This window comes from Hippopotamus amphibius, chromosome 4 (assembly GCF_030028045.1).
Source record: "Hippopotamus amphibius kiboko isolate mHipAmp2 chromosome 4, mHipAmp2.hap2, whole genome shotgun sequence".
Classification (NCBI taxonomy): Eukaryota; Metazoa; Chordata; class Mammalia; order Artiodactyla; family Hippopotamidae; genus Hippopotamus; species Hippopotamus amphibius.
In genome coordinates this window covers 14,229,587-14,252,293 of record NC_080189.1, presented here as the reverse complement: position 1 = coordinate 14,252,293, position 22,707 = coordinate 14,229,587, and the positions used below count along the sequence as shown (strand labels likewise).

At 34.9% G+C, this 22,707-nt stretch overlaps 1 protein-coding gene across 5 annotated transcripts in view; it reads right to left on the bottom strand.

Moving 5' to 3' along the window:
* The window catches only part of BRAF (B-Raf proto-oncogene, serine/threonine kinase), a 158,451-nt gene that overhangs the window by 33,026 nt on the left and 102,718 nt on the right, over positions 1–22,707 (bottom strand). For all 5 annotated transcript variants that reach the window (XM_057730848.1, XM_057730849.1, XM_057730851.1 and 2 more), the window contains 5 exons: positions 17,771–17,807; positions 13,944–14,080; positions 12,846–12,963; positions 10,625–10,709; positions 9,435–9,611 (listed from right to left, as the gene is read on the bottom strand). In XM_057730848.1, coding sequence (XP_057586831.1) covers positions 9,435–9,611; positions 10,625–10,709; positions 12,846–12,963; positions 13,944–14,080; positions 17,771–17,807 — 554 coding nt within the window. The remainder of the gene's footprint in view (positions 1–9,434; positions 9,612–10,624; positions 10,710–12,845; positions 12,964–13,943; positions 14,081–17,770; positions 17,808–22,707) is intronic.

The following is a 22,707-nucleotide window of genomic DNA, read 5'->3' as shown; positions in this document are numbered from 1 at the left end:
CGACTATCCTTTCTCCATGAATTGTCTTGGCATCTTGGTCAAAAAAACAAACACAAAAAACAAAAAACAAAATCAACTGACCACAGATATAACAGATATATTTCTAGGCTTTCTGTCCTGTTCTGTTGATTCACACATCTATCCTTACACCAATATCACACTGTCTTGATTACTGTGGCTTTATAGAAAGTTTTGAAACCTCACACTAAATGTCCTCCAACTCCATTCTTTCTCAGAACTGTCTTTATTCTAGCCACTGCATTTCCATATAAATATTTTAGGATCAACTTGTGAATTTCTGCAAAAAATCCTGCTGAGACTTTGGGACTGCACTGAACCTATAGATTCTATAGATCAATTTGGAAAGAACAGACATCCTAACAATATTGAGTTTTCTAGTCCATGAATATAATATTTGTATGTCTTTTTTGCTTCCTAGCTGGGACCTGCATTAGAGAGGGTATAATCCCTCTTTGGAAAATACTCTCGTCATAGTTTCTTAAGTACAACACCGGCCTGAAGAGAATAAATGAGAATGTATTGTAAACATGGAGTATCATGATAGTGATGGAATACCAAAAACTATGCAATCATCTCTTTTTAAGTTCATCTCAAACATTCATAAGCCCAAATTCATAAAATCAGAAGCATGATATTTGTTTATTTATAAGAGCAAGACAGCTCAATGTGGGAAAGGATAAATATTTCAACAAATGTTGCTGAACAACTGGATATCCATATGAGGAAAAAAAAGTCTTCAAACTTTACCTCATACCAGTTTGAAGTGGGCTGAAGAACTAAAACTAAAAGCAAAAACTGTAAAACTTCTACAAGAAAACAAAGAATTACTATCACCCTCTTGTACACATAAAGCATTTTCAAGTTCTCAGGATATTTTTACACCATTTGGTTTTATAATCTTCGTGTTTCTTGTGAGGCAAGCAAAAAGGCAATAATTCCACTTATGCTGATGGGAAAACCAGAGCCCAGAGGACCTGAGTGACATGACCAGAGAGGCAAAGCAGAAAGAGCATGGGTTTTGAGTGTACAGATTCAGCTCTGAATTCCAACTATATCACTTACTAGCCATATGACCTTGGGTACATGACATAATTTCTCTAAGCTTTGGATTCCTAACCTGTAAAGTGGAAATAATAATGTTTACCTTCATAGGTTCTTTGTTTCATTTATTTAACACATGTTTATTGAAAGCCCACTATGTGCTAAGCAACAACTGTTCTAAGTCTTGGAGATAAAGCAGAAAATCTCTACCCTGGGGCTTGCATTTTAGTATAGAAGGTAGAAAATAAAAAAGATGCACAAGTAGAATATACTGTATTCTATAGGTGGGAGACAGAAAATGCTGAGTTGCAGGGGGTTGTAATTTTAGGCCAGGGAGGGCCTCTTTTCAAAGGACATTTTGAGTAAAGATTCAAAGGAGGGGAGGGAGAGAGTCATGCAGACACGGGATAAGAACACAGCAGGCAGGGCTTCCTAGGTGGCGCAGTGGTTGAGAATCCGCCTGCCAATGCAGGGGACATGGGTTCGATCCCTGCTCCAGGAAGACCTCACATGCCGCAGAGCAACTAAGCCTGTGCGCCACAACTATTGGGCCTGTGCTTTAGAGCCCGTGAGCCACAACTATTGAGCCCATGTGCTACAACTACTGAGGCCCACGGGCTCCCCGTGCTCTGCAACAAGAGAAGCCACGGCAATGAGGAACCCACGCACCACAACGAAGAGTAGCCCCCACTCACTAGCTCCCACTCACCGCAACTAAAAGAAAGCCCGCACACAGCAAAAAAGACCCAACACAGCCAATAAAATAAATAAATTAAAAAAAAAAAAAAAAAAGAACACAGCAGGCAGAGGGACTAACAAGGGCAAAGTCCTACAGCAGGCATGTGCTTCCCATGTTCTAAGAATGGCAAAGAAGGCAAACTGGCTTGCAACAGAAAGAGCAAGAGGGAGAAGAGTAGTAAATGAGTTGAGAGAGGCAGTAAAACAGGCAGTGGGGGAGGGAGGGTTTGGTTTCCTTTCTGCATGAAATGTGAAGACACTGGAGGAGCAGAGGAGCAGAGGAGCAACATAATCTGACTGAAGTCCTCAAAGGTCCACTCTGGCTGCTGTGATGAGAATAAACTGAAGGTGGGTAAGGGTGGAAGCAAGGCACTCATCCAGGCAAGAGATAACTGTGGCTTGAATCAGGATGAGAGCAGAATAGGTGATGAGCAGCTGTAAGATTCTAGATATATTTTAAAGATAGAGCTAACAGGAGTTGATTAATAGATTGGTTGTATGGTACAAGAAAAAGAAAGGAGTCAAAAATTAAGTACAAAATGTCAGACACAAGCAGCCTAAGAACAGAGTTGTCAGTTACTGGATGAAAAGACTGTAGGAAGGGCAGGCTTGAGGAAAAAGATCAGGACCTCAGAATTAGACATATTAAATTTGAGATGTCCATTAGACAATCATGTGATGTGGAGCACACAGTTAGGTATGACAGTCTGGAGTTCAGCGGAAATGAACTGGCTGGAGACTGGCATAGAAATAGTAATTAAACGGTATCGTAAGTCATGAAACTGGATGAGATTACCAAAGGAACGTAATCCCTGGACTTTTCCAATATAGGTTAAGGAGTTGAAGAAGCACTAGCTGAGAAGGAACAGATAGTAATGAGAAGGAAAATCAGGAGACTATGCCTTAAAGTAGTACTTGTTAAAGTGTAGTCTTCAATTCAGTAGATCTGGGGTGGTGCCTAAAATTGAGCACTTCTAAAAGGCTCCCAGGTGGTAGAGTTTAAGGGATTAAGAAGTGGTTTCATGAAAAAGAGAGTGATCAATTGCATCACATATTTCTGATGAGTCAAACAGATTGAGGACTGAGTATTTAACCACTGGATCTAGCAACATTAGTAACAATCTTATTAAGAGATATCTTAGTGAAGTGCCAGGGGCAAAAGCCTGATTGGAGGGGGGTCCAAGACAAAAGAGGGAAGAAATTAAGAGACTGAGTATCAACAACTCTGTTGAGAAGTTCTACTATAAAAAAAAGAAGAGGAATGAGGTGATAGCATGAGAGGGAAATGGGATTGAGGAGGGGACCTCCGCAACTTTTTACTAGGAAAATTTTTAAGCATAGAGAAAACTTAAAAGAATAGTACAACAAATACCCTGATGCCCTCCACCTAGGTTCAACAAGTGTCAACATTCTTCCAAATATGCATGAAAAGAAAGATGTTTTAAAACGGGAGAAAATCCAGTAGAAGAGGAAAATCTGATGATGTACAGGAGAGAGCCACTCAAAAGATGTCAGTGAGTAGGAGAAAGGGGATGGAATCTAGTGCACAAAATGGAAGGACTGGCTTTTACTCTTAGTGATAAAACAGAAAAACTGAGCATGAATGTAGGTAGGTAGGTAGATATTATGGTGGGTGTGTCTAATTCTCTTAACGAAATGGCAAACAAGGTTATCAGCTGAGAGTTCTTGGAGAAGAGGTGTTGGAGGATTGAGGATAAAGGAAGTATGACAGTTTCTATGAGAGAGGAAGAGCAAAAAACCCAGGGAAGTGAAAGTATGATCGCTGCATGGCATTAAGGGCCCACCTGAGGTGTTGACAGGATTGACTAAATTGAAGAAGCAGAACAGTGTAGAGGTTAAGGAAATACACTCTGGAGCCAAAGTACTTGCAGCAAGTCACCTGGCCTTTTAAACTAGAGTTTCTCCATCAGCACACAGGGGATAATAATAAAATCTACCTCACAGGGTTGTTGAGGCTTAAATGAGACAGTATATACAAAGTACACAGAATAGTGTCTGGCACAAAGTACTATGTAATTGATAATTATATCACTGTATATAAAAAACCACAAAACATAGTTGGTATAAAAAAAAGAGTGAGTTACTAGTAGTAGCAGAGCTGGAGTCACAACACAGTATCTATTGATCAGGAAAGATGTCTAAAATAAGAGCAAGTAAGAAAAGGTAAAACCAGTGTGATTCCATATTTAAAACAACAAACCACTGTATACAGTATTCAAATACAGAATTCTAAAAAGATATGCAATACTACACATCAAAACATTAATGGTAATTCTCTCTCAGTGGAGTACTGGTACTTATTTATGTTTATATTGTCTAATTTTTTATAAAGATTACATATTTCCTTATAATACCTTATATTTTGTAATTAAGAAAAACTGCAACAAAGGCTAATGTAGAAACCACTTATCCTCACCATACTTAACCCTGTTAAAATTTTTACACATTTGCCTTGTCTTTTTAAAAAATTTATACTTGTAAAAAAGTTGTGAAAGTAAAACAGAACTGTAGAATCTTTTAAATTATAAGACAGAAACCATAAGAATTTTATAGAGGTAAAGCTAAAACCCCCTCTCCTTGACAGCTATCCCTGTCTTTACCCTCTTTGGCCATTCCTGGAGACAACAGCTACTGAGCTTGGCATGTACCTTCTAATCTTTAACACTTCTCCATATATATGTGTGACTTAAACAATATATAGGTAATGTTTCATTTTAATAATTTTAAGTGGTCTCATGTTGCAGCTTGCTTTTCTCACTTGATATATTTTAAAAGTGACGTTGATACAAATATTATGCATTTCTGCTATTTATTCTTTCCCTCACATGTGTCAATACTTTATTTATGCAGTCCTCTACTGATGGACATTTATGTTTCCAATTTTTCACTATTATATATTTTCCTGTAATACATCTCTCTTCCTATAAATATCTCAGAACAAAAGCTGGTGTTTCTTGGGGGTAGACCAGACACTTTCCATTTTAACAGATACTTCCAAAATGTCCCCAGGGTGGCTGGCTGCATCAGGAGTGTCCCAGTAAGCAATTCCCCTAATCTTTATCAATACTTAACCTTGCCAGAATTTAGGAATTTTGCCAGTTCTAGTGGGTAAAAAATAGTATACGTATTTTAATTTGCATTTTCTTTGTGGTTATCAGCATCCTCCTCTCAATTACTGTTTTTATCTACCAGAAAATGATGTTTACTATAATTATTCTTTGCTCAATTAGAATTATTCTCAATTATTAATACATGTTCACCATCTTCTCAGCTTCAATTCATCCTTCTTTCTTGTAACTAGCTTTACCTATGAGTAAAAGGAGGCATAAGCTTCATTTTTTTTTAAGTAAATTGTGAGGATTTATCCCCAAATTATTTTTAGTCACCTTATATACAGAATATAACATTCCTGTGAACAGAACAGACCGCAACTTTTTCTACATGCCTCCTTGATTTAACATTTAGTAACTTTTCTAATAAAGCTAAATTTAAAATTATACAATAAATATTAGACTGAAATTAAAAGTTCTGCAAAAAAACAGCATGATAAGACTGACAATTTCTGAAATTTCTTTAGTAACATCATTCTTTAAAATACCCTGCCCCTTAGGCACAATCAATGACTGTCAGGTGAGAAGATGATAAACATACTATATGAACCCTGATTCCTAAGAGTGAGTCTTTAATTATCTACCACTAGAATAGCTCTGCTCTCTTAAAGTAAACCTAGGAATCAGAAATGATCTTTTAGGGAGAAGACAGGAAAAATGTCACTCATCCACCGTCTGCTTATATTCTGTAATCCAATAAAGGTGACACATTTAAAAGTCCCAATGATTCAACCTTCCTAATTACTACAGGTTTTATCTTATGAATGACTGTGACTCCAGTACTTTATACAGTGAGATAGTATGCTCTTATTCTGCTTATATCCTGTGACTTTAGAATAAATTTTGGAAAGTAGTCAGAAAAGATCACTTTCAATAGCATCTGGATATCATTCAGGAGGCAGACTATTTTGAAATGAGGGCTGTGCAAAAGTACATTATTAAGCAGCTATTTAAATAGCCTCTGGATTTACTGGTCAGCTATATCTAGCTTGTTCTGTCCTTTGTGAACTGATGGTGGAGGCCAAGGGAAGAGGAACCTGACATTTAAAGTTTAAATAACTTCAAGGAAAGTAATTTCCAGTGTGCTGTAAATATCATCCCAGCATTTTAACATTTTTATTTGTTATCTGAATGTTCCTTATAAAGCATCTATTCTTGTTTCATAGATAGAAAATCTTTTATCCCTGAGAAAACTGATAGGGTTTTTTTTTGGGGGGGGGGTACCTCTTCTCCTTGCATTGTGTTTGTTTACTTCTAGTTGCCTTTTCCCCCATTTGGTCTCTCACTGGCATCAGAGACTTTCCCTCTGATGTCTGGTAATAGATAATTTGTCTTTACTGAGATGAAGTGAGACTAAAAGACTGTCTGAAAGCTTTGAGCATATGAACAGGTTTCTTGTTTTTGAATTCCTATGCACTCCGACCTAGGTGGAATCCCTGATACCACTACCTTTGGGTCTTTACTCTTGGCTGGTAAGATTCGTCAGAGGAGACTCTTCCAATCTCCTGCCTGAAGGGGACGGTTTGGCTGCCAGCACTCTGGGAAGGAAATGAAAAGAGAGTACCAGGGAACTCTCCATTCATCACTCAGTAAGCAGTCACTCAACCCCCTCCCCCCATTTCCCCTTGTGTCCTGGGTCCACAGCGTTTCTCCCCTCTCCAGAGAATATGTTTCCAGTGTGCCACCAGGGTAGGGATGGGGTATCCACCCAGTGGCACAGAGCAGGAGACGGGATTTAGAGAAACATTTCGGACAGGCCTTTTCATTTCTGCACTCTTCATCCTCCAGAGACAACTCACACCACCAATTTTCGAGATTTGAGGATTCTGTGGTATGAATCAAGTTGGTTCCCAGTGCTCCACAGCCAGTTAATAACTTAGCTTTTGGGGGTGTACTATGTCCATTATCACTTCTCCATCTGCTTTCTAGCTTCTAAAATGTTACTGCTATTCTTTTCTTCCTCTCTATTATCTCCATTTATATTTCCACGTTTTTAAATTTTTTTCATTATTATAGTTTTGGTGGCATTTCAAGAGAGCAAAAATCTGTTACCTTAACCTGAAAACCACACAGCCACCTTAATAAGAGGATTTTCAATCTGCCAAAGCCTTCAGAAACTAAAGACGTGTTGGTACATTCAAACAGTTGCATATATTGTCTTATAAAGAACTAAAGGAATTGTATCTTCTTCGGTTAAATTTAAGCTGGCAATAAAAAAATACGTACGCTGTTAGAAGGCTTACATTTTATAATTAATATTTTTCAGCTATTAAAATATAGGATAAACTGATGGGATGATCTACATTAATAGCCAGATATACTCATCATATAGTAAGAGTTACTTCAAAATGTAAGCAAAGTATTTTAAATAAATAGACTATAAAGGTTTATACTTACAGATCCCAAACTGTAAAGCAATGGGAAAATATTGCCTCTTAACGAACTACTCCCCAGACCACAGAACAATTCCAATTTGATAGTGTTCCTCTCTACTGTCACTTCTTACCGTAATCAACATTGGTACTTCACTGTCCCATCACTGTTTCTAAAACAATTTTTAATACTATTCTCTGCTGCCTCTGTGTATAGCAAAAGCCTTTTCCCCTCTGTTATTCTTTTACTACTTCTTTGACTATTTTCCCTTTCCCTGACATTTCTCAGTTTTGATATGACAAGGATGTGGCTGCTCAGTCTTCTGGAAGGTAAACCTATCAATAATATGCAGTTGTGTGCGATCATGGTTTCATTAAAAAATTTTTGCAATATGTATTTATCACAGGCCAGGCCTTGTTCTAGGCATTAGAGATAAAACAACGAACAAAACAAGATGCCTGCTCTCATATAGCTTGTATTCCAGTGGGGACGACAGACATAAACAAATATGTCATATGGAGTTGGGTGTTAAAAACAAAAACAAGAACAGGATATACAGTGACAGAGTGGGGTAGGAAAATGTTAGTTATATAAGGTGATCGCAGCAGGCTTCCTTTAAAAGGCAACATTTGAACAGAGACATAAGGGAGAAGCTCTATGAATATTTGTAGCATGAGTACTTATTCCAAAAAGAAAATAACAAGTACAAGGGCCCTGAGGAAAGAGCATGCCTGGCCTGCTGAAGAAACAGCAAAGAGACTGGTGGGGTGGGAGCAGAAAAAGCTTTGTTTCTCTCTCAATGTTTACCATTCTGGCCATGGTTTTCTCTTTGCAAGATTTTAATATAACCTTTAAGATCTGAACAGATTCAGACTCAGAGGTGGGATTAAGTCTACTGGATAAGTGGTAATGTTATTGAATAAGGTAATTTCCTGCAGTAAGGATTCTGGCTGAATACAGGCTTATAAACAATGTAAATTACAGATACATTGCCTCATTTTGAGACAGAGAGGGCAGGACAGTGGGAAGATTTAAGAGTTAGATCTGATGTTGAGTATTGGTTCTATGCTTATTTGCTATAAATGATCCTGAGACAGAGTTTTAGGTATCAGTACATGTATACTCTTTTACCTTTTTATTGTAATTTTATAATGTAAAAGTAGTAGTGGTTATGAGGAAAGAATAATGGCTTGGGAGTCAAAAATTCTGAGTTAAACACTTTTGCTGCTGCTTATTAAACGTGTAATCTAGACAAGTCATTTAGAAGCCTCAGTTTCCTTATCCGTGAACATAAAATAAAAATATCTACTTCATAGCATTATAAAGATTAAATGACGTAACAACCTATGCATGTGAAAGCCATTTGTATACTATAAAATGTTAAATTAACTTAAGACACATGCATATTTTTAAACTACCTATGGAACTTTCAAACATATTTTATTCACTTAAATTTTTTCATCTAAGTGCTTTCAAAATTTATTTAATTTTACCTTTTGATTTACCTTTTTATTTGTGCTTGCATGCAAAATTTATCCTTCATAGTCAGTTTCCTATTTTGGCCCATGATAAATTTTATAAAGTAACTTTTAATCTTTTAAATGACATAGCAAAATTCAATGAACAAGTCAACCTGAAATCCTCAAAAAGGATCAAAATGCAGACTTTCATTTTACTTTTACTTTATTTCACGCAGATGATCATTTTGCAATAGAAAATATGGGCACATGGAGAAAATAATTTGAAAGAATAACAATCATTTTATATACTTCAATAACTGTTAGTGACTTTTTAGCGGGATTTTTATGGCCTATTTTTGTCTTTTGAGCCCTTATTGCTTAGCTAAATATATTATAATTTATAATTATTTATAAATTATAAATTGCATGCTAAACATAACTTTGTAGTCACATATTTATTATGAAATATTTGATATATATTTTGAAGACTATACTAGAGAGAAACTATTTTATTTCTTAATATCATATTGCTAGCCATTAGTTACAAGTGTCTACCTGTTTCTTGCCAGTAACTGAAATGTAAGTCAAAAGAATAATAGCTAAAACCTTTAAAACATCCTCAATGGTCTTCAAAAGTAATTTATAAGAGATTTAACAGAATGGAACTTACTCCATGCCCTGTGCAGTCTGCCGTGCAATATCTATAAGTTTGATCATCTCGAATTTGGTCTCAATGATGTGGAGATGATGATATAAGCTGGAGCCCTCACACCACTGGGTAACAATAGCCAGTTGTGGCTTTGTTGAATAACCCATGAAGAGTAGGATATTCACATGTCGAGTTTTCCTGTAAAAAGAAATGTGACAGTAAGTAGTAAATGTTGATAAACTTTAGCAAATGTTAAAAAAGAGGGCCAAAGCAGTCTACTTATCAATAAGATGTTGTCAGAAAGTTATTTTAAAAACGGTAACAGAAGGATAAATTTAGATGATGAGACTTTACGAATTGTCTAGTCTAACATCCTGCCCTTTTCATGAATTTTTTTTGTATTCCTCATAAATAGGCAACTAGAGATTGCTTAAATACCTTCAATTATGGGAAGTTCATCACTAAGACTGTTAGCCTGTTCCCACTATTATTTTTCTTTCTTTCTTTCTTTCTTTTTTTTTTTTTGACTGTACTGCGCACCATGTGGGATCTTAGCTCCTCAATCAGGGATCAAACCTGTGCCCCCTGCAGTGGAAGCGTGGAGTCTTAACCACTGGACCACCAGGAAAGTCCCCTCTTTTTTACTTTTAAAGTGGTTTTGGTGTTAGTAAAATTTTAGGTTGATAAAAAATCATTTTCCTATAACTTCCGCCACTGGCTTCCCTGCTTTCTGGAATAAAACAGAGTAAGTTTATACCCTCCTGAACGTAACAGCTTTCTATGGACCCAATTATTCTCAGTTCTGTTGACTATCTTCTCCCTAAGTTACAGTTTCGGAATTCTTCCCACCTAAGTTGTCCTTGCCTGGACATACTCTAGTTTGTTAATTTTCCTCAAGTTCCAGGGCTTGATACAATCTCTAAATGTGTTCTGATAAGCTTAGAATTTTGAGAGCATTACTTCCATAAGCATTACTTCTTGTGATCAGAACACTATATTTCCATTAATTCACTCTAGGATTAATATTTCTATCAGCTATATCATATAATATTGCATACCACTTAAAAGAATACAGTTAAAGACAAAATATACTCAGAGAAACTTTGTTTTATTGATTTTGAGTAAACCTGTAAAGCTAACAGTGGCTATCACTGGAAAACACAAGTTGATCAAGATAACTTCTCTGGAAAACGTGATTCATACAAGCTCACCTGAGTACTCCTACTTCATTTTTGAAGGCCTGTAACTGCTGAGGTGTGGGTGCTGTCACATTCAACATTTTCACTGCCACATCACCTAAAAGGTAATTGCCATTCCAAATGTCATTCCAATTTTTAAAATTTAAAAATATAAAAGACTCGAGGGTATTTTCACTAATTACCACAGCCTTAAAACTATACCATTATAAAACTGCAAATAAATTATACCTTAACTTCCTAAACTGCAACAATTTTCTAAGGATAAAAACTAAACTGACAACAATATTCCAATACTAGCATTTCAAAATACCAATCCAAAAAAAATAGCCAGTCTCATTTTTCCCCTGGAAATTTAGTTTAACCAATTAAATACCCATGATATTTTCTTAGTTATTTAACAAAACTAAATTAGATGCATTCACTAACTGAATGTTAAAACTGCAGATTACAGGCCCATTGGAACTTGGCTGAAATAGAAAACTGCAAACTTCTTTATCAGAGTATTTAACACTTTTTTTTTCAAATCTAAAGATCACTTGTTGCTTTTTTACTTGAAAATTATTAAAAAAAAAAAAAAAACTTTATGTGAAACAGGCAGAATTCTTACACATTGCCAAAGGGTGTATAAATTGGTACAACCACTTGAAAAACTGTTGGCAGTATCTACTACTGGCCCCACAACTCTTTGCTAGGTATATACCAACCAACATGGACATATATGTTCACCAAACGACAGATACTAAGAATATTCATAGCAGCAGCATCCATAATAGCCCTAAACTGGAAACTGTTCGAATGCTCATCACACAGTAGATAGTCATGCTATAGTCACACAATGAACACTACATAGAAAATGAATAACCTACAGCTACATACAATAATATAGATGAATCTTACAAACACTATTGAGTAAAAAGGGCCAGACACAAAGGAGTACCTCCTGTATTATGTCTGTTTAGGTCAGGGACAGTGGTTATCCTTGTGGGTAGGGGGCACGAGGAGGACTTTTAGAGTGCCGATAGTGTTCTATTTATTGAACAGATGTGTTGACTTTGTGAAATTTTTAGGTACTTGTACACTTATGTGCACTTTTTTGCATGTATACTTCAATATAATTAAACTAACTTACTGATTTTTCCTGATTATCAAATAAAGTGCTTATAGTAAAATCAAACTTAAAATTAAAAATTAAACATTTTGAAAGCATAAGAAATAAAATGAAAATTTCCCATAATCATGTCACTAAGAAATGACCACTGTTAACCTATGATGTATACCCTACTAGACTTATATATGTATGCAGTATGAATATTTATAAGTACACGTGAAAAAGACAACCTAAAAAGATATATACTAAAATATATACTAAAAATTGTTATATTTATTTATATGTAGCACCATAATATGGGATATTATACATGCTGCTTTTAAAATATACCACATACACCTTTCCATATCAATAAATATAGATCTACCATACCATTTTCATTTCTATATAATCATATATGGAGGTTATCAATTTATTTATCCAATCCTCTATAAATGGGCACTTAAATTATTTCTATTTTTCATTAATATCAAATCTCTAATGAATATACTTGCACACACCTCTGTTTTTTCCTGTTCTACAAACGGAATTGTTGGCTCTATATACATATTGCCAAATTGCACTCCAGAAAATTCATAGCAGTTTATTTTCCCACGAGCAGCATTACAATCACAACTCTAAATATAATCAATTAAAAAAAACAAAAAACTTTGTCCATTTGATTATGTTTTCAAAGAAAGGTAAGTCATTTGAGAGTCAATAATGACTTCTATTTTTTGAATCTGCAATTCTTTCACAACTAGTGAGACTGAACATTTTTCATCTGTTTACGGGCCATTCTTTCCTTTGGTAAGTACTCTTTTTATATGTTTACTTGTGTTTTATAATACAAATAAAATTACCAGAAGAAAGACTTATAAAAGAAAAAAAAAATCTTGGGGACTAGCTCATTTGAAGGATCATCATCTTTTTAAAATTATTACTGTAGTAAAATGATTAAACTTCTGGTTGCTGTGAATCCAGTTTTTATTTCCCATAATTTTTGTTATAAACCATTGGAGGACTCTTGCATCTGATCAAAATAGCTTAATGATGCAAACAGTGAATACTCTCTTTGATTTTGTTTTTTATAAAAGTTGTTATATTCTATTATTATAATTTGTGACAAGGTCACTACATACATACCATGCCACTTTCCCTTGTAGACTGTCCCAAATGACCCGGATCCAATTCTTTGTCCCACCGTGATCTGCCCATCAGGAATCTCCCAATCATCACTTGAATCCCGCCTACCAAGTGTTTTCTTGATAAAAATAGTGCAGAAGTCAAGCAAGACAAACAAAAAAGGAAAACCTTATGTTTCACACTAAGCACATTCCCCCCCATTACTGAAAGGGACATAAGTTAGGAAGAGAATAAGAACTTTGGAGAAAAAAAAAAACAGACTCTAGAGGAATAACAGAAGGATGATTCTTACAATACAGAACTTAAGTTTAAGACCTAAGTCAGTATTAGGATGGAAATAATTCATTAAAAAATAAAAATTATTTATTGGATATAAGCAGAAATGTTATTAAATTTTATGATTAAAATCAATAAAATAAAGCTGCTTCTTTTTTTTTAATCATTTGGAAGACTACTAGGGGCAAGATAAGTACTACATATTTCTGACTAGTTTGGGCTCCAAAGGCCAAAAATTTAATGTACTATGGCAACTGTTGGTAATCTGATTACTTTCTCCCAGGCAGTGCTAAATTTCCTCATATATCTTATTTGATCCAATCTCTCTCTTAAAAAAATTATCAACATATACAATCATTTTGGTATGATACAGGATCCACTTATCCAACATATACTATTGCTAAAATGATTAGTTTTTAATATAGATTTAACTTACAGCAGGAAGTTAATTTTTCATTAGAGAAGAATGTCCTTTGGTAGATATTTGAATTTCAGACTGACTCTTCAGAACACACATGCCTAACTATGCTTCCTAAAATACTAGCTTACTCTGTTTCCATAGTTTAGAAACAGAACACTATTCTTACTCTTCCAAAACTGCCTTTTACTCAATTATATTAGAGTTGAGAGCGAAAATCAGTGTTGTGGGAATACTTTAAGCAAAAAACTATCAACTCAAATTTATTTGATTATGGGAATTCTGTGTCAAATATGGCTATATCATATGCCACCATATATCGTATATGTAAAGGTGACATTACATTTGGCTGTGACTTCTAAGAATAAAGAACTTCGAAGAAAAAAGATATCATATACTCTCACCATTCGATTCCTGTCTTCTGAGGATGAAGATGACTTCCTTTCTCGCTGAGGTCCTGGAGATTTCTGTAATGCTTTCACATTAGTGAGTGAGCCAGGTAATGAGGCAGGGGGCGTAGCAGATAAACCTGTGGTTGATCCTAAGTTAGTGAAAGGAAAAATACATCTATTAAAGGAGGATCAAGTACATTAGTTTATTGGGGGCAGAGGGTGGAGGGAGATTTTGACATTTTAAAAATGCAATATATGTTTTAATATAGACCATTTGGAAAGAACAGGAGAAAAAGGGGCCTCATTTGGTGACTAGCTTCAAATTAAAAAACTACAATTTCTTTTAGTTTTATAATTTTAGCTTTCTGGTCTATTTAATTACCTTTAAAACATTTGATTACAGATATATACTATGCTTATTGCTGCAGAGTCTAGGAGAAAAACAATCTTTTTAAAATAAGAGATAAATAGTAAAAAATACTCCCAAGTTTTTTCTTTGATCAAAAACACAAAAAGCAAAATCGACCTAAAAGCAAATGTAAAAAACAAACTTTTAATTATGTTACCTTAACAACCAATCAATTAAGAAAAAAGACAGAAATTCCCCAAATGGAAACATATTCTAACAACAGCCTTAATGTTGACATTATATGGCTCTTTCATATTAGCCACTAAAATTTTAAAAATCCTACACTACGTACTATACTATTTAAGAGTAAGAGATACTGGTCACTTTCATTGGTTCCTGGAGGCTTATTTTGCTAAGCAAAGATTAATTTTACCTGCATAACAAAGTTGATGCAAACAAGCAGGTTTCTCAAGACTTTCTGAAAAATCTCTGCTTACAAAGTGAAAGCAAAGTGCATGCTATGGCCTCTCAGCCCAGTTACTACAAATGAAAATATCCTATCAGCCAAATGAGTCCAAGGGGTACACTCTTTGAAAACGGACTCAGTTGTCAGGGTTGCATACCTTTCTGAGGGATACTTTTCCAAATGCTGGTTGAGCGAAAATCCCAGTTCATGTACAGAAAGCACCTGGTTTAGAGGGGTTCAGGGCAATGACTCTTAGTGGGGCCTGAGTATAGCTAAGTAAGACTGGGATGTCAGGTAATATTTGTACGTACAGAACAAAAAGACTTCAATTTTTTAAAAAAGTAGATAATTATTCTCTAGTTAAAAAGTCACTGTCTTTCATAGAACAAGGATCAGAATACTAATGGTAAGATTTAAATGTTAAAACTGTGTAGCAGTTTTATCATTACTACACCACATACGTCACCATGTGGAATTTTCATCATCTCACATGCAATTTTCTAAAAGAAAATGGTATCTGGAATGTCTATTAACTGGAGCACAATCCAATTCTGCCTTCCACTGATAATTTTCAACATCATAAAGTCTTAACTGCTTACCCAGGCGTCACAATTCTGATCCACTCAGTACTGTATTGTATCACTTACTTTAATTACACTACTCAGTACTCTATAACTTCCAGCCCATTCCGTGGATTTTCTGAAAGCTGGGCTGAGAGAGCAAAAATCCGAAATACCACCATTACATTCAGAATAAGTAAAAGACACTAACTAGCAAAAACCAGTAAATATAATTCCTTGAAAATATTTACAGCAAGACACCCATCTAAATTTTGACTTAAATTTTTAAAAGTCAGTTTAACCACTAATTAAAGGATAGCAAGATAAAATGGGTGAGTGAAATTATACTGCTAATGTTTTCCTCATATGAGGGCATAACTCAAAGTACTGATCCTAATTTTCTGAAGTATGCTAAAACACCTTGAATATATTACAAATTTTCAAGTTCTCTACCTTTGATATAAAAGGTATGTGTCCTATGTTTTTAAAAAAAGAACACATATTACAGAAAAATAAAGCCAAAAGTCTAGTAAGAACTCATAACAGGGATTTCCACTTTTTTAAAAACCAAAAAAACTGATAACCAATATTAGCAGTCACCAAAGTTATCACCTAAACGGATTAAAGTAAAAGAAAATCAGCTTGAAGAAGCCCCTCCCCCACAGTTTACTGACACCCACTGAGTTTAAGAAATTAACAAGACCAAAAGTAAGTAATATAACAAAAAACAAGATGGAAATTTCAGCTCAGAATTTTCTTGCTTTTAAAAATTTATGACAGACAGCATACAGAAAGCTTGTGGTAGTGAATATGTGTGAGAAGCACATTCAGAGCATTCCAGCCAGGCCAAGCAGAAATTTAGTACTGAAAACTCTCACACTTACAAACACACACTGTGAGGGTGAGGCACAAACAGTATCTGCTGTTTATATTTAATTTGCTTTGGGTGAAAACAAGAAAGAAGAGCCCAACTACCTCTGAACACTGGGCCAGGCTCAAAATCAAACACTATTTCACTGGGGACAGAATGTAGGAGGGGACTGGGAGTCCGGGATTGGTATTTCCGAAGACAGCGCATCAGCTGGTTCAAAGGGGCTGTTAGAAGAGAAAGAGAGGGGCAGGCAAACATAGGAAGACAGACACACAGAAGATATGAAAGAAGTCACGGGGAATAAATAAGATGAGTTGAAGCCTGCTTCACAAAATAATTCTGGATGTTTAAAAAATCTGCTTATTTTCATAAAATTCCAATGATTCTTTTTAAAGTGATTCACAAAAAGGATAAGAAATGCCGTTTGATTTTTGGTACTAAGCAGGCAATTTTTATGACTAAGTTAACTCTGTGATGCTAACATGATGGCAACATTTAAATGCTGGATGTATTGGGCAAAATTATCAAAAGCCACAGCTATTAAGACGTATGAAAGTCAAACTGGCAGCAACATTAATTGGTGGGTTCATGGAATAACAAACAGGAAAAAAAAAAACCACTTTTATAACTATGTGCTATACTAAATACTAAGTCCAGTGTACATAATGCAAGCTTATTATTTTGGTAGGTCCACAGGTATACAGAAATATTATAACAAAAGATGGTTTACTCAATGTTTATTCAACATAAAGTATCTTTGATTCTGGGCTTAGACATTTTGAATATAAGGCAGGTCACAGTGAAGAGACCAACTCTAAACAAGATATGCAGGTACTGCAGCGCTTCCTTATTAAAGAGAAGACAGCTTAGAGAGGTAAGCATAAAGGACCACCTGGAAGAAAACGTCAAGATAGTTTCAAATACCATCTCTTAGAAAAATCTCATGGGGGTAAAATCTTACTTTAAAAGTATTTTCTAAAGTAATGTTTTGCTATGCTCCCAATTTTCACTGTGTGCTAGAGTGAACATCTGATGAAAATTCTGTAAGCAATCTCAATTCAATTTCTCATTTGCTTATTTTATTTACTGGACTAGTAAGAGGGGAACTAGGCTTTTCTATTAGGGTCCATGCTATAAAATGTATACTCCAAAGCCTTCTAGAAAGCTGAAGGGAAGTAGCTGACAATGTCTGACAAACTGACAAGTTTTAGCAGGCAACTCCAGGGAGTCTTCCCAAGAATGATTTAGGGAAGTCAAGTTTTAACTGATTATAAGCTCAATCTTTAAATATTTGTGGAAGTGGTTAGGAATAAGTGGGTAAAATAATTAAGGATCTCTCCTCGATAACATTTAAAAAATTGTAGATAGTACATTTAAGACTCCCTTTCATGTCCTCTCTTTTTCTCTGGTTATGAATCAGCTAAAATGTTATTAAATGATAAATACTAAAGAAAAGCAAAAAATTTTTGGCTTTTCTCTACACATTTTTCTCTGTGTCTGTGTTTCACGAAGAAGCAAATATAAAGGAGACAAGCAGCAAAGCGATTGCATTTTCCCCCGAGCTGTTTTTTTTAAATTGAAATCACCACTTACCTCCATCACTACGAAACCCTTGGTCTCTAATCAAGTCCTACAAATAAATAGTAATGGATATTTAATCAAAGCATATGGTAAGAAAGTAATAACATTTTATTTCCCACTAAGCATTAACAGAAAGGTTAATTCAAAATAATCTGTCTTATAAATTACTTCACAAAACAGAAATAATATGGAATTAGCTAGTGAACATGATAAAATAAAAAATTTGAAGCACTCGCCAACCTAACCCTAGATTGAAGGGATTATTAGTCCTGATCAAATGTTGAAATCCATTTCAGGCCATTCAAAACCAATGGCTGCATTAATTCTTAAAAAAAAATTCTACTGGCACATATTAAGAGCCATAAAATGTTCATACCCTTTGATCCTGTAATTCCACTTCTGGGAATTTTTCCTAAGGAAATAATTCAGAAGAAAAAATGATATGCACAAAGATGTTTAGTGCAACATTATACTAAAAAACTAGAAATAATTATTTCCCTATTTTAGGCATATTGACATATTGGTTAAGTAAATTATAGTGTACCAATTTAGTTAAGTATTACGCAGCTAGTAAAACAATTATGAAGCTTGAATCATGAAACCTGTTTATAATAAAAGAATACAAAATTAAATGTGCACTGATACAATCATAAAAAATAAATGTGTAAGGACACACTGGAAGGGAAAAAAAATTTGTCTTTATTATTAAAATACAGCTTTTTACAACGGACAATGCAGGGTGGGGCAGCAGGGGAGGAGCCTACTGGCAATGCAATGCAATTTGGACCTTGACAGACAGAACTTGGGTTTACCCAGTATAATTTAAATGTGAGGGATTGAATGACCCTAAATGTCTCTAAATAAGCTCAAAGGCTCTTTGCAAATAGGCAGCTTTTTGTCTATAGGCTAAAACAAAGAGTACATTCTTTACAGATGTATTTCTGTCATATTCGATGTATTATATAAAGCCTTTAACATTTTCTACAGAATAATCAACAAATACTCATATCTGCAAATAAGGTGCTAAGTGTTAGGGGTTGTGTGACTATCAATAAATATAAAATCATAGTGGTCTCACTAACTTCGTGTTCTTGAGAGCTTATAATCTAAATGTAAGAAAGATATACACACACAGAAATTATATAAGAATAAGAGCTTAAGAAAACAATAAAAAAGCTGCCAAAGTTGCTTAGTAAATTGCCAAATAAATAGTATGGGTGAAAAAGATTCTTCATGCTACATAAGTTCAAAGGATAAATAACCACAGAACTTGGTCATTGGTGAAAGATTTGAAGAAGACAATCTAAGAGCTGGGGTTTGAGGGGTAGATAGGAATGCAGAAAAGAAAAACAGAGGGGGAATTCCCTCATGGTTTACTGGCTAGGACTCTGAGCTTTCACTGCTGTGGCCTGGGTTCAATTCCTGGCTGGGGAACTAAGATCCCACAAGCCCAGCTGAGCAACCCCCCCCTCCCCCCCCCAAAAAAAGCCTTCTAGACAACCTACTGCTAATAACCACCGTAAACTTATGTTTTCCAACCTCAAATATTTCTTAAACCTCCCGGGCAATCTTTTTCTATGTGATTTAGATTAAACAGGATCTTCTAGTATTCCAATACTGGCTATTTCAAACTTTTCCCCAACCTCCTATGGTTCCTTTCTTACTTATATCTCTTCCCTTTTTTTAGCATGCCAGAGAAAACAGACGCTATCAAAGAACATTCTGTTCTGTATCTATATCTACAAACATTTGTACAATATAAGCTATAATTTCTGAATTCTTATTTTGTGCCAAGAATAATAAGCATTTTCAAATCACTACAAGGGGTATACACTATTAGCCTCAAGGTTAAGTCATCTGCCCACAGTCACCCTGCCTGTAAAGAGCTGCAGAGCTAGCCATACTCATCTTTAAGTCCTCATAGTCTCTGAGGAACATCACTTCTACGTTCAAGGAACTTTACTACCTCAATTACTATACCTTATTATACCTTCTCTTGTTATTTTTAACCTCTCTCTTCACTTGCTTCTTCCCCTCAAGTTACAAATATGTTCAAGCCTCTCACATTACTCTGCTTCAATCTATGGCCCTTTCATTATTCCTTTATAGCCAAGCTTCTCAAAATTGGCACTTAATCCCACACCTTTACCTGCTTTCGCTCTCCTCCACTAGTCCTCTAAAACAGCTCTCAATGAAGTCAAAACGACATTGTAATTGCCTAATTCAATAGTTATTTCCAGTCCTTATCTCATTTGAGTCTCAGTGGCAACTGACATCAACTACTTCAGCATTCCTGAAGTCCCCTTTTTTCCCTTTGGCTTCTGTAACACTACTCTCTCTTACTTATCTGAAGCTAAACTTAGGAAGAGGAGCCTTTAATGGAGACAGAGAATGACAGTCTCTGTCTGTATGTCAAATGTTAATGCTTCCTGAGGTTGCATTTCTACCCTCTTTTCAATTTACATATAGTCTTTGAGTAATATCACTTACATTCATGACTTTAACAGACACAAACAGGCTAATTATTTCTAAATCTGTATCTCTACTCAAGGTCCTTATTTCAACTGCTACTGGACTTCTAAACCAGTAAAGTTCCACAGAAATTTTAAAGTCAATATGTCCAAAATAAAGTTAACGTTTTCATTTCTACAAACCCTGTTCTTCTTCCTTTGGCATGTCCTATCTTAATAGAGCAAATAAATACTATCTATTCACCTAAGCCAGAGAACTCTAGGTATTATCTTTTATTATCTCTCATCTCTTTCACTTCTCTCCTCTACTACTATACAGAGCACTGATTGAGTATAAGAAAGAAAGGCCAGGTTTTATCTTATTTCAATCATTTATCACTTGTGTGATCTGGGGTAAGTTTCTTGATATCTCTAAATGTAATTTTCTTTTTTTTTATTTTTAAAGAACTTTTATTGAGATATAATTGACATACAATAAACTGCATGTATTTAAAGTGTACAATTTGATATTTTCTTTCTTATTAGTAATGTATATACGGCAATGCCACCCCACCCCCAACTTGGTTTCCATGTTTGTTCTCTACATCTGTGTCTCTATTTCTGCCTTGCAAACCGGTTGATCTGTACCTCTAAATGTAATTTTCTTAACAGTAAAATAAGGATAATAATAGTACTTAACTCACGAGTGTTTGTGAGGATGGAGTAAGAAAATTTATGTAAAGTGTTTATTAGTAAAGAACCTAGCACATAGTAAGCATTAACAGTAGCCATTTACAATATCAATCCTAACAGTTGTGCCTATCAAATCTCTCACTAATTCAAAAGATTTTTCTAAAGTAAAGAGCTAATCACTTTCTTTCCCACTCAGTTTATCGAACCCCCAACTACCAACTACTATAGTGACCTCAGAGTGATACATAATGTCTTTCAGAGTAGACCCTACCTACTTAGTTTCATCCTCTACCATTCCCCACCCTTCTCCTAAATCCTAAACTCCTATAACATCAACTATTAATTACATCCCACGTAAAGGTACTTCCATACTTCTGCACATACCATTTCCTTAACAAACATCCTTCCTTCTTAAAACCTCCACCTAGTGTACCTAATAAACTCCTATCCCTTCATATCATCTTCTATAATCTGGCTTCAATGTTGTCCCTTCTCTGTTAAACATTACTAGGTTCAACCAGGTAGGGTTTATCATCCCCTTCTATAAACTATCACTGTATATTTTTGCTTATTTATTTATATGTCTGATTCATCCATTAGACTATGACCTCCTTGAGGGCAAAGACTGTGTTGCTCATGCATCTTAATTCCCTATTCTGACACACTGCCTATCCCAGAGTAAATATTAAATCTGGTTTACTGGAATAATAAATAATGACTGAAGCTGAATGAAATGACTGAAACTGAATGAAATGCTAAAAAGCTTTATATTTTTCAATAGGAAGTAAATGAAAGTTTTGGAACAAAAGAACAGATGATTACAGAGGTCTTTTAAAAAATTATTATGACAGTAGCAATAAAGAATGGAAATGGATAGAGAGAAATCAATGGCAGGAAATCTATTTAGGAGATTAATGTAATAAGTAACTCAAGTGAAGAAATATGGGCCCAAATGGTGGTAGTAATAACAAATTTGAGATGCATATCAAAAGGAAAGGTGAAACCTTATGATTATTTGCTTCTAGGGGAATATGAAAAAACAAGATATAAAGATGACACTCCAAATATTCAAGCCTAAGAGAATAGGAGAGACTTAGTAACTCTAAGAGATAAAGAGAAATAGTCTAAAAGAATGATAGTTTTGAAAGTAAACACAAAGGTTACAAGTTTGAATATACTGACAATAGATCTAACCTAGAAGTAAGATTTGATTATTTCTTATTTCACACAATCTCCTTATTCCCATATTTCCCTCTCCTACTTTTCATCCCTTTGTATTCAGGTCTAGCCAGATAGAAGACCTTATTAGCTGAGAAAAATTGATATTATGAAAAAGCTACTTTAAATGAATCCAATAAAAATAGAGAAAAAATTTCATAGTAAAAAAAAGTAGGACAGTCTGATCTGTGAATGTATCCTGAAAAATGAAATTAAGATTTATAAAAAGTTTACTTTCTTTTACATTCAACAAAATTATAACAATAAGTTATAATTTCAACAATATGGTAATTCTTAGAATTAATACAGAAAGAATCAAGTTTTTGTTGGTCATAATATCAAACTTACGATAGCACAAATTGAAAATCTTAATTTCATATTCATCTTTTACATCACAATCATAACATTATTTTTTATTTTTTTTATTTTTTTTGGGGGTACACCAAGTTCAATCATCTGTTTTTATACACATATCCCCATATTCCCTCCCTCCCTCAACTCCCCCCCCACCCTCCCTCGAGTCCCCCCCACCCTCCCCGTCCCAGACCTCTAAGGCATCTTCCATCCTCGAGCTGGACTCCCTTTGTT